This window comes from Phodopus roborovskii, unplaced genomic scaffold (assembly GCF_943737965.1).
Source record: "Phodopus roborovskii unplaced genomic scaffold, PHOROB, whole genome shotgun sequence".
In the NCBI taxonomy this organism is placed as follows: Eukaryota; Metazoa; Chordata; class Mammalia; order Rodentia; family Cricetidae; genus Phodopus; species Phodopus roborovskii.
In genome coordinates this window covers 23,559,012-23,571,916 of record NW_026126482.1, presented here as the reverse complement: position 1 = coordinate 23,571,916, position 12,905 = coordinate 23,559,012, and the positions used below count along the sequence as shown (strand labels likewise).

General features: G+C 46.1%; 1 protein-coding gene across 2 annotated transcripts in view; it reads left to right on the top strand.

The window, feature by feature from the left end:
- The first annotated feature begins 475 nt into the window (after nt 1-475).
- Dsp (desmoplakin) overlaps nt 476-12,905 on the top strand; it is a 45,655-nt gene continuing 33,225 nt past the window's right edge. For both annotated transcript variants that reach the window (XM_051194421.1, XM_051194420.1), the window contains exon 1: nt 476-811. In XM_051194421.1, the coding sequence (XP_051050378.1) occupies nt 615-811 (197 nt within the window). In that variant the 5' untranslated portion in view covers nt 476-614. The remainder of the gene's footprint in view (nt 812-12,905) is intronic.

The window sequence follows — 12,905 nt, the reverse complement described above, 5'->3', positions numbered from 1 at the left end:
AGCAAAAAGTCAATGTTTCACTAGAGTCGTCCAATCGAGTGGCCCTTCCAGTCCACTTTATTTCCGCCTCTGGCACGGGGGGGAGGGGGTTCCCCAAAAGGTGGGCCACTGTGGCCGAGCTGGGCATCTAGTGCCTGAGCAAGTCCCACGGGGTCCTGGCGCCCAGAGCTGGTCGGGTCGCCAGGTCCCCGCCCCTCTCTGCTGCTCAGGCTTAGGTGGCGCAGGGCGGAGCCGCAGGTTGGGGAGGGCGGCCCCAGGCGTCGGTGACACGCGGGGGGCGGGGGAGGCGAGGCGGCCGCACCCGGCCCTGGGAAGAAGCCGGCCAGGTGTGGCCTGGGCGCCTGGTGCCAGCGGGGAGGAGACTCGCGCCGCCTCGACCAACACCAACACCCAGCAGCGACCCAGCTCCTCTAAGCCCTCGCCGCCCTCCGAGCCACAGCTCCGGTCCGGCTCCCGCGCCCAGCCAGTCGCCGTCCCGGTCTCCGCCCTGCTGGAGCGCTGCGCCCTCGCCAGCCCCCCGCGCCCCGTGCTCCTCTCCGGGAGCCCCTCGCGTGCTCCGAGGCGGCGCCTCGCGTATGCCGCGGTGCTGAGCCGCTTTCTGAGTGACCGGCGACATGAGCTGCAACGGTGGCTCTCACCCGCGGATCAACACGTTGGGCCGCATGACCCGCGCGGAGTCCGGCCCGGACCTGCGCTATGAGATGACCTGCGGCGGCGTTGGCGGCGGTGGTGGCGGCGGGGGCGGCGGCACCAGCAGGATGTACTATTCCCGGCGCTGCACGGTCAACGATCAGAACTCCGACGGCTACTGGTGGGTACCGGCCCGCAGCCACCTAGCTCACTCAGTCCAGGACCTTGAGCCAGGGAGGGGCCCGCCTCCGGGGCCTACCAGGAAACCCAGGGCTAGGCCGAGGAAAGTGCTATGCCCCAGGTCACGGAAGCGCAGGACCCGGTGTCCTGACGCCCAGAACTCTCCATTGAGATCAGAGAGCGTGGGTGTGTGCGTGCGGGGATCCGGGCAACAGCTTCAGTGTGAGCCTGGGCCGGGTCCCACTGTCCTTACCTCACTCCTGCCCTAGAGGGTGGTCCTAGGGCGCCACCTCCACTGTGAAGGGGAGGCATAGACGTCAGGGTTGTGTCCTCCCCCCACCACCACCACCATCCTACCCCTGCTGTGCCCTGCGCTGTGGACCTGGCCTCAATCGCCTTTGTTCCAGCTGGCAGGTGGGAGGGAGGTCAGGCGATGCGGGGCAGTGGCCACAAAACACAACTTGCAAACTAATGAAAAGTAAAGCTGTGGAGGAGGGGGTCCCTGTTGCTGTCCGGTGGCCTCGGAGTGACTCACGACTCATGGTCACCCGAGGGCGACGGTGGCGGTGGCGCTTAGGTTACTTGGCTACCCGAGAGCATTTACATAGAAGTTGCGTCCTCTACCCCGCCTGAGAGTCCCCTGTCACACAAATGGGGCTCCTCTGCAGGCTTGGCCTCTCGGCGCGCGGGGTGTAAGCTTGTCCTGGACGGGCCTGTTTCACTCCTGCCCTGGCCACTCTGTAACCCTGATCTCACCCGAGGCTCAGCGCCTCCTTTAAAGCAAAACTACAGCAGCATAGGATAAGGCTTCTGGGTGACTTTGTAGTAAGCATTAGTCATCTCTTTGATCTGTATAGAGTGGGCTCCAATTCTGGATGAGAGGGTGACCGTGGAGATAGCACCATGGCTCCCAGGCTAAGGAGCCGCAGAGGAACCCACGGGCACAAAGGGCTGGGTCCTCCCCACGGCACCGTCGGGGAAATACAGCGAGGGAGTCACGAGTGGGCGGGAGAAGGTAATGAGCATCCTTTCACACAGTCCCAGAGCTGCTCTCTCGCTGTAAGCCCACGTGAGCCGTGAGACTTTTGCGACCCGCCCCTTCCCAGCCCTTCCCTGGTCGCACCTCTGGGAAAGAGGTGGCTCCTCCACTACCTTAAAACTTCCGCTGTGCTGTGCGCTGGCCGCAGGCGGAGGAGGAGAAGCCTGAAGGCTCCCGTGGAGTTTTATTTTGCCAGCAGTTTTAGAGACTAGGCCGTCCTTCCAGTTGCAGCCTGTTTTTCTGTTTAAATTTATTTACTTACTTCCTAGCATCGGGGCGAACGTCCCTCGGGGATTTCCGTGAATGATTGTGTCCGGTAACGCCGGGTTTTAAAATAATTTGGCCAGTCTAATCTCAAATTTACCTTCTGTCGACTTCCCAGAATTAAATGTATGGATTACACAATTCTAGTTTGGGACAGAATGCGCAGGAATTTCTCAGTAGTTTCAACACTTTATGAACCAATATTGTTTAGTATGCTTCTACTAGCCTAGGTTTCTTATCTTTTGTTATTTCTGGGAATCAAACCGAAGGCCTTACACACAGTAGGCAAGTGCTCTCCTGCTGATCTATACCCACAGCCATGTTAAACTGACAGCCATCAATCAATGCTGTTTTCCTCCCTTGGCTTCTTAAGGCTTTATAGAGAAGTAATATTTTTAACTTACCCGTTGATATGTGAGTTGTGTAAAGATAAACGTCTTAGTTAGAATTCTTCTCTAAAACATTTAATTTGGCTGGGGAACGATGTTTTTTCGTTGCACATTATTTCTGTGTTCCCTCTCCAACAAAGAAAAGCCTGTTTATAAACTTGTCGAACGGTATATCTTCTGGAAGGGGAAGCAGACCCAAGTGCAAAACGACTTCACTTGGAGAAAGGATTTTTTTTGCTCCCCTAAGGATTGATGATAGTCAATGGCCATGCTGTGTCAGGGGTGGACCTTGAGTCAGAGTTTGTCATTCTTCTGAGACCCAGGTGATAGAGCCCCCTCCCCCAAGCCTGTTGGACCTGTCCTAGTGCTGCTGAATAGAAAATTACCCATAAGTGCTGACTTCTGCATTTTCAGTTAATGGAGACTGAGTGGGGAGTCCATGCACCCAGACCTGTTTTTCTGGTGGCATTTTAGTTTTGTGTGGAGGGAACTGTTTGTTTGTTGCCCAGACTTTGCACAACTAGGAGGCTGGAAACCTCTACTAAAGGAACAATAAGTATTTTTTTTCTAAATAAAATGTATGTATTTTTTTTTCTTCCTCTCTGTACAAAACTAAGTGTAGAAACTACTAGTTGAATTTAAACTTACTTGTCTCTATGGGTTGACATAGATTGGTGATTTTTAAAATAAATGTATGTAGCCCTTCCTCATGTGAATCGGTCACTGTTTGCAATCGGTCACTGTTTGCAGAGAACCCAGATCTTACTTTTGCCATTGAAATCACCTTAAAGTGTCTCTCCTCTGTCCCTAGTTCATTACTAACTCAGGTCCATTTTCAGAACACTTAGGTCACATTTACATTGGAATGCCCTCTCGTCCCGTGTTTATTTTAGGTTACATGGGATCTATATCTACTTCAACTTCTCCCTGTGTTCCACTTAATAAATGGTTATTGAGTAGTTTTGGATTTTCTTTGCATAAGACATCATATTAATGCTCTTTCAACTAAAGCAGAATTTCTGGAGTGTCATTCCTGTAGCTAAAATAAAATACTGATCACCAAAACATAGTTGCCACCAAAGTAACCACACTCCGCTGTCACACTCCGCTCTTCCACCGATCCAAGTGTAGGTTTTTGTGGGCGGATTAAAGACAGTAGGCATTAAGCTCCAGAAATATGTGGCTGTGATGTGAAAGCTTATTCTTGCCCAGATCTCATCATTTCAAAACCAGAGCAGGGGGATGAAAATGTGGTTTAGGTGAGGCACCCTTGCTTAGTATACTACATCCTCAGCACAGCAAAGTAAAATAAAATGATGATGATGATAATAATAATACTAGCAATAAGGTAAATCAAAACTAACAGGAAGCAAGCCTCCAAACTTCAGAATGAAATGGAGCACAGACTAGAATGTGCCACTAGGGATTACCTACCCTCACCTTGATCTTCCCACATTGACTTCTAGACTGGACAGGTCTGTCATTATATGTTAATGTATGCAAAATTCCATTTTTTTTCATTGACATAGCAAGTATTTTCTGAGCATTTCCTGTAAATATGTGTGAAGCTTATGGAGAGTTAATGTGAACAAACAAAAAATATGAGAGGAGAGCATACTCTGAGACCATACAACTAACTACAAGGTTAGGAAAGAGTAGGATTGAGGGTATAGCCTGGTGCTATAGTACCTGCCCAGCTTTCTCAAGGCTTTGGCTTCCATCCCTTGTAATACTTAGCACGCGCACACACACACATGGACACAGACAGACAAGTTGGAGGTGTGTAAAATAACATTTGTCATGGGGGCATTGGTGAGACTTTATAAAAAAAAACAGTGTTGTTTACTCAGTGTAGTAATGCAGAAGGTATAGATGGGTGTATAGAGCATGGGCAAAGTTCAAGAGGTATGTAAAGTGGGCTCCTTGTTAAACATTCACTTAAAAGTGGATAACAGTAAGGAGAAAGGAGGAAGGACTTTTGGGAAAGCCTGGAGGAGGGATTTGGCTAGAGATGGAAACCATGCCAGGTTTTCATTGCCACCACACTCCTCCATTTTAGGGTGCTGGGAGGTGTGGTGGTCACTGAGCCTCAGGAGGACTGTCTCTGTGGAGGATAGTGTGTGTGTGTGTGTGTGTGTGTGTGTGTGTGTGTGTGTGTGTGTGTGTGTACAACCTGGGTGAGATGGCCATTGCTCCCCTGCGGGTGTGGGTGGTGCAGGGTGGAAAAGTGGACACTGCCCAGGTGGAGTCAGTGCTTCACGGGGTGAGATGTTGAGAGTCTGAGGACACACAAAGCTCAGAGCCTAGGTAACTCAGAAGATGTCTATTCTGAAATTGTTTTAAATGATGGTAAAACAAGATTCAGGTAAATTCAATATCCAGCAGACAACATTGGTATTGTTATTAAGCCTGGGTAAGTTGTACATTTTGTAAAACATTAGATCCATGGTTAATAATAGTTCCCATCACCTGCTAGACACCTGCGATAAGCCAGGTATTATGCAAGCCTCATGTAATCGCAAACCTCACAACAAACCTCCCAATTTACAGATGGGAAACTGAGGTTAAAGTAGTTAAAACACTTTGCCCAAGGTCTTATAACTAACAAGTGGTTTAGTCTATTATCCAGATTATCACACCATCTGACAGATCAAACCTCTGTCGTTAGAATTCATCTCTTCTTACTTGTAAACTTTTTCTAGCCAATACAACTTCCAGCTTCATTAATTTCATTGCATCCTCCTTCTGCATTCGGTGAGATACTTATTTCCTAATGCATTGCTTCATTTTGTTAATCCTTTCAGGAGGAGTTTCATGCACTTAGAAAAACCCCACCCAACATGATTCTTGTATTACACAGACTAATTGTTGATTCTGTATTAGGATGCTGTGTGATTGTTATTTAATGGGATGCAACAGCTTTCAACAGTAGTTTTGTTTTTTTTCTAAACATGGGCATAGTTTCATTGTAGCTCAGGAGACTGAAATATCTTGGGAAGAGAAGATCTGCTGATGTTCTGATGTCTCAGTACTGACTTCTTAAGCTGGAGCAAAGAGAAGCTGGGTGTGACTTTGAGAGTCCACCTTGGCTCCGGTAACCAGTCTTTCCAGATGAGCTTCTAGAAGATTTTAGAAGTCTTTTGGTTTGGATGAGGGGTTGGGAGCTCTGCTCCCTGTCCAGCTCTTCTCTATCCTGCTGGGTCCCAGTGACCCCCACTCTTGAGAACTAAAAATGGTCAGAGGTAGTTCTGGGTGGTGAGGCTGCAGCCCCAAAGATCCCAAGACACCAAGACACTGAGCCATTGCTGGAAGCAACATCCTAGGAAATGCTAGTTCAGACCCACAATTTATACCTCATCACAGACACCTTGGCATGGAGCAGGTCACTTACTTGGCAACCTTGGATGAGAGCTCTGCATTCCATCAAAATACAGACCCTTTAGTGAAAAGTAACAGCAAACAGTCAAAGGTTTTGCTTGAAAACAAGATTTTTGACACACAAACATCACACCTCTGGCTTTATCTGCCATCTGGGGGAAGGAAGAAAGAGCTGATGTCTTCAAGGATGACAGGACAATATGTAGATTTTTTTTTTTTAAGGTTCAATAAAACAAATGTCACATAGGAAAGTATTTCAAAGCAGAAATCTCTGTTTTGGCATAGACTTTGTAAGAACCAAATATTTTGGTGTCATTTCCACTGAGCAATAAAAACACACACATAAGGAAGACATCTTTTTCTGATTTTTCCTACTCCTTGAGGAATTCTTTTATACTGCTAAAATACATCATTCTCACTTAATTGCCTGAAATAGTTGCTTTTGACTCCTGAATGCTACATACTTGACACCCAATCTGTTCCCTCTTTCTTTTCTTTCTTTTTTAAGATATCAGTTGATTTTAATGGCTACACTACAGCATAAAAAGCTGTATGTATTCATAAAGTCCGTTGCAGAATTTCTGTGTACGAAATCCACAACTGTTTCCTTGTTTTCCCGTAGGTCCTTCATCTACTTTTTTTTTTTTTTTTTCCTGCACACTGCCCTTAAAATAATAGCTTGGGGCAGAGACAGAAACACAAAAAGGAAATTTCAGAACAGAATGGCAGGAGCAGCCAGCATGGGCAGAGCCCTGGAGTTCAGTCTACAGCCCTAACTACACACCTAAGCCTCGCCCTCCCCTGGAGGTAGGGGTTCCCACCTGCACTCAGGCCCTCAGCTTCCTTAAAGGCATAGACAGCTGGGAGTGAGCTTCACTGGTGCCAACTTTGGGATCTCTGTGTAGGCTGTGGCAGGTATGGCAGGTTTGTCCCTTCATCTGTAGCAGCCACCTGACGTATAGTAAACGGTGGGGAGCCACCCCAAAAGAAGTGGGACATTTTATTGGAATACCGCCCCCCACCACGGGTTTTGTTTGTTTGGTTTTGAGACAGGGTTTCTTTGTGTAGCTCTGGCTGTCCTGGAACTCACTCTGTAGTTCAGGGCTGCTTCTGGCTCCCAAAGGCTGGGATTAAATGTGTGCACCACCTGCCACCACCACTGCTCAGGCACCGTTCTTATACCAGGACCGAGGTCAGAGGAGACATGTTCATCTAAACCTATATGGAAAGGGTCCTCCAGCCCTCATCTGTTGCATGGGAACAGCAACTGGGATAGATACACTCCCTGGTTGATGGTCTAAATCAGGGCGATTGTTTTAATGTCATGTATTTGCCTTTGTTTTTAGATTTAGATGAGCTGAACAAGCAGGCATTGAGCATCCACAGTGTGCAAAGCCTTATGTTAGGTGCATGTAGGAGGGCAAGATGATGAAGGTGTAGGGTAGCCACACCTGTGTGTAAATAAGTGGTGCAGAAATGTGGGCAGAGGAGTGTGGGTAAGCCCCGGGCAAGAGGTGTCTTTGGGCCTGTCATTTCTGAGGAATGGCCATTCAACAACTCCACTGATGGCTAGGGTGTTGAGGTAAGCATCCATCGGCTAAAATTATACATTTTTGTTTTGTTTTGTTTTAGTTAATATTCTTGAAATGGAGAATTGATTATGCCTGAAGATTAATGCACTGTGTAGCTGCATTTTTTAACAGACATTAACAAAGGTTTTTTTGGGAGGAGGTTTATTCAATGAATCTGAACACAAAGAGATATACAACCTCATTTCAGGCATACATGCAAGACCCTAAATGACCCAAAGGACGGAGGGAGAGAGAGGTGAAAAGAGAGAGGAAGGAAAGATGTAATAGGCAAGAGATTGTGTACTCACAGAAAGAAATATAGTAAGGTGTCATGGATGTCTAATGAGCAATAAAAATTATTATGAAGTAATTTGGTAAAACAACAGATCTTTACCTTGTAATGTTTCATGGCTGTCATCAATTTTTTTTCTATTATATTCAGGAAGCAGATGTTCAACATATGCTTTAAGATAGCTAATTTTTGAATCTTTTTCCTTTTTAAGAATGTTATTTGAACATGCTGTGATAAAACATAGCTGAATGATTGTGGTCTGTTTTTGGACTTAACTCCGGGACGCATTTTTCCTTTTAGCCACTGATGAAGGCATCCTTTTATAAAAGCTTAGAGCCTTTCTTGTTTAAACAAGTTTTAGAATGAATTTTTTAAAAAAATGTTTGTGCGGGCAGATTCTGTGCAGGATGAGTCATTTGTCTTTCTGAATGTGCAGATAAAACAATGCCAGAAGAGTTCATCTTCTAAGGAGCCTCTTTAATTACCCAAGAATATCTGTCAATTTTAGCATAGAAGTCAATAGTCTTATCGTTTAACCTACATGAGCTTTCTCCCCCCCCCCCCCCCCCCGTCCCCCGATATCCTTCACCTTCCATGTCTACAACAGCAAAACACATTTTAAAGTGAAGCATAGATTCTGGTTGCTTGCTAGTTCAATTTTGAATGTGGTTTATAAACTTTCCATTTTGGGGCTGGGAATGAAGCTTGGTTGGCAGAGTGGTTACCTGGCATGCACAGAGCCCTGGGTACATCCTCAGCACCACATAAACTGTGTGTGGCAGCACAGCCTTTGGATCCTAGCACTCGGAGGTGGAGAAAGAGGATTGCAAGGTCCACACTGGATTACAGAGTGAGCTTAAACCCAAACTGGTGATATAAGCCAGCAATCCAACACTTGCCTCACTTGCTTGACGACCAGGGTTTAATTCCTAATACAATAAATACATACATAAATACATAAATAAATAAAAGGAATAGTAGTGTGTTCCCTGAAGCTGCTCCCCAACCCTCATGGCCAGGGATCTGCACTCAGGGCTGCTGGGAAGGAGAGTATCCAACCCAGTAGATCAAAATCCTCTCTGCTTGCACTTCTCCTTGCTTAAGCACAGCCAGTTCTGTGTATGAAACATCTTCCCTGGCGGAAACGTCAGGGTGGGTGCCCCCTTCCATTTGCTGACCTCAGCTGGCCAGAATCTGTCTTTTGAGATGGACAGAGCCAGTGTGCACCCAGTTCTCTTTCTTACTTTGCTCTGTTTCCAAAGGGCTTCTTGACTGCACCCCTGCTAGCAATGTGATTTTCTTTTTTAATAGCTGGACACTGGATAAGGAGGCTTTCTTTAAGGATGAGATAATAGAGCCTCCTCTGCTACCCATGGTTTCTCTTTCTGCTCTTTCAGTTGCCTATTGGTCAACCACTGTCCAAAAATACCGAATGGACCTTAGGCAGGAGTGGTGGCTCAGGCTTGTAATCCCAGCACTGGGGAGAGAGAGGCAGGGTCAGACAGTCGAGGTTACCCTCAGCTAGGGGGCTGGTTTGAGGTTCACGTGGGAGCGTGAGATCTTGTCTCATAAATAAATAAGTGGGGTGCCCAGTGGCTCACCCCTGTAATCTCAACATTCAAAAGTCTGAAAAGGAGGATTGTCCTGACAGCAGGAGGACAGCCTTGGGGACACATTAAGATCCTGACTCAAAACTAATGTACAAAACAAACAAGCAAACAAACAAAAAACTGGGTAAATCCAGAAATAAACATTCTGAACTTTGAAATGCCCTTTACTACACTGTATTGTTGTATTTATAAATAATAGTGCTGTCTTCTCCTCCCCTCCTCCTTTTATTGTACCTAATTTATAGATTAGTTGTCAACATATGCGTGTATGAATAGGGGAAAAAATAGCCTTTCAGTACTGTGAAAATAGATCTTTAAGATTGTAGTAAAACTGGATTCATACCTAACTCGGTGGCTATAATTCCAGCACTCAGGAGGCCAAGGCAGGATTAACGCGAGTTTGAAGTCAGCCTGGTTACATCGTGACTTCTGGGCTAGCCTGTGCTAAGCAGTGAGATGCTGCTTCAACAACATGTAGATTTTAGTGCTCTTCAAGGCTCCAGACATCCTGCAGAGAGAGTCTTAGCACTAAGCAACCTGGATATAGTAAATTAGACAAATAACAATGGCAGAGGGTCTTACTTTCACTATTCAATTGTTTTCTTTGTTGTTTCAGTTTTAAAGAAACTTCATTTCTGTGTATCCCTCCTTGCGAGGCAAAACGCAGGGTTAGTATATCCAGGGCGTTTGGTGAACACATGCAACTCCTTTAGCAAAGGGTTCAGACTTTTTTTGAATTGTTAACAGCACCCAGAGCCCACCTTTTTAAAGACTATTCAGATACTTGTGGGCAGGGTAAGAGGATAGGATGTCATGTCTTAGGTAGGATCCAATAGATCTCCAATAATAGTGTCTTCCACACTACGAGGGCATGGAAAAGCTGAGCAACCCCAATGCTCTGACCCAGTGGGTAATTGCTCCAGGATCCCTCTTCCTGGAGGCAGCTCATCTGTGAATGTTATGTAGCATTCTCTAATGGTGGGGTTTCAGAAGCTCCAGAATTTATGATTTGTTGTCCAAAGAGTTTCATCTTATAAATTGACTTAAAACATATATGATACTCTGGATATGTTTATTCATAATTGAGTTTGCACTTCCTGCATCTGTATATTTGGTGTGTGTGTGTGTGTGTGTGTGTGTGTGTGTGTGTGTGTGTGTGTGTGGTGCGTTAGGGGTTGAACCCAGGGCCTCACTCATGTTAAGCACCTCCTCTACTAGCCAAACCCCCTATTTAATACATTTTTATTTCAAAAGTTGATTTTGATTGACGGGAAGGTTGCCAAGATGGTACAAAGTTCTTATGTATGCCACACCCAGGTGCCCTTAATCGTCTGTCTATGGCTCAGTTTATGGTAGTTTTTACTGTGGCACACCTTGTTAATCAGTTAAGCAAGTCTGACTTTTGTTGTGTGGAGAGAGATAACTCATTCATGTGCTTAGAACTGGCATTCTCTGTGGGCATCACCGTCCAAGCCACCTTGCCAAATAGAACTTTCCAAATGTTTCAGAAGAAAGGTACTCACCTTTCAACGAAGGAAACTCTCTGGCTATGAATCCCAGTACCCAGTAAGCTGAGGCAGGAGGATTGCTATGAAAATGAGGCCAGCCCTGGCTACGTAGTGAGTTTCAGGCCTTTCAGGCTATGGAGTGAGACCCTGTCTCAAATAACCAAAAGAGTAAAAGTGGTGTGCTCGTGGGTGGGTGGGTGGGGGAGAAGAATAAAGATACAATTGTCATTATAATAGGACTTTATTAATTCCTCCCTTTCTCCCTCTCTCCTTCCTCTCCCCCACCCCCTTCCCTTCTTTCCTTTCTTCCTCCTTTATTTTATGTGGAATCTCTGTTGCCCAGCTTGGTTTTGAACTCCTGAACTCGGGCTACCTTCTTACCCCAGCCTCCCAAAAGCCCTTTGTGGTTTCTTATTTATCCTAGAATTCTCAGCAGGGTTCCTGCGTGTCTCTATTTCCCCTTTGTTTCTTACATTTCCTCCTGCTTTCTGGCAGGTACATTGGGAAAGTGTTCTAAGGCAGCTGGAATGCTGTACAAGTTAGGACAACAGATGTAGTCTTGTCTCTGTCCCGGTGGCTCGTGGGAACCCTGCCAGATTTCCTGTGTAATGCTGATCGGAAGCGAGACTGGTTGTACTCACGGTGGAGGAGTCGGGGAGGCTGTCCAGGTTTTGACAGGTGGACGCTCAGGCAGAGTGCTGTCTAGGCCTGCCTCAGGGAGCCAGTGTCGTCATTTGGGAGTGGTTCCCAGGGGAAGCTGGGATCCTCACCCACATCCAGCTAGTGCTGGCTTGTTGGGGAGCCTTGCTTGCAGGGAGGAACCCCAAATAGGTGGCAGAAAAAAAAGAAAGAAAATGCTTTTCTGTGGTGTGGTAATTTGTAGTGAGGCACTGTGGGAGAGGTTCCCACATTGATGTGGGCCTCTCCATCTGGGTATGTTATAGCTATTGTTCTCTCAGTTCTTTTCCCGTTGCTAAGCTTGTAACCCAGGACACATGCCAGGCAAGTGCTGTGTCACTGAACCGAACTCCTAGCTCAACACCCCATTTCTTTTAACAGTGGAATTATCCTTTAAAGTCTACAGGGTGGGCCGGGGAGATGACTCGGGCTATTAAGAGTATTAACTGGTCTTGCAGAGGACTTAAGTTCGGTTCCCAGCACCAACATTGGACAGTTCACAACCTACCACCTGTAACAGCAGCTCTAGGGGGTTGAGTGCCTCCTGCACTCGAGTGCACAGGTCCACGTACAGATCCACACACACTAAGACATAATTAAAAACTAAACGAATCTTTAAAGCAAGGCATAGAGGGACACAGATTTCAGTTGGATAGGTTGGCATCAAACTGATACAAACTGATACAAACTGGGTCCAGCTGAAGGACCAGGTTCCTCTGAAGTTTGTCCATTTTTTTAAAATTAAAATTTGTTTGAAGTTTGTATTTGTGCATGCATAAGTGGGTGTTCTTGGGGGCCAAAAGAGGCTGTCTAAGCCCCTGGAGTTGGAGTTACAGACACTTCACGTGTGAGCTGCCCAGGTCCTCTGAAAGAATGGCAAATGCTTGGGAACTGGGATTGACATGTAAAACAAGCTTGTTTCAAATTTATATTTAAAAAAATTATCAAAAAGAAAATGGCAAATGCTCTTAACTGCTAAGTTAACTCTCTACCCCTGAAGCTCAGCATCTTGTACCATATTCATCCAGCCATTCACACATTTTTAAACACAATTTGATGTGCTTTAAATCTCTCTTACACCAAGCTGCAGTTTAAATCTCTCTTAAACCAAGCTGCAGTGGGCAGGCCTGCAGCTTGATTCATATCATCAAATTAAGAACCTAGAATGAGCTGCATGGTGGAAAGAAATGTCTATTGAAGGGCTATCTTGAAAGCTACAAAACATGCTTATATCCTCCATCTTTCCCCTCATACTGTGATTTCTTTGTTCTTGCCTTTGGTGTGAATGTGGAAAATACTTCTGTAGGATTAGCTTTGCTCTTGTCTCCTCCTGTGACTGGATTTGCTTAGTGACAACTCTGTATTT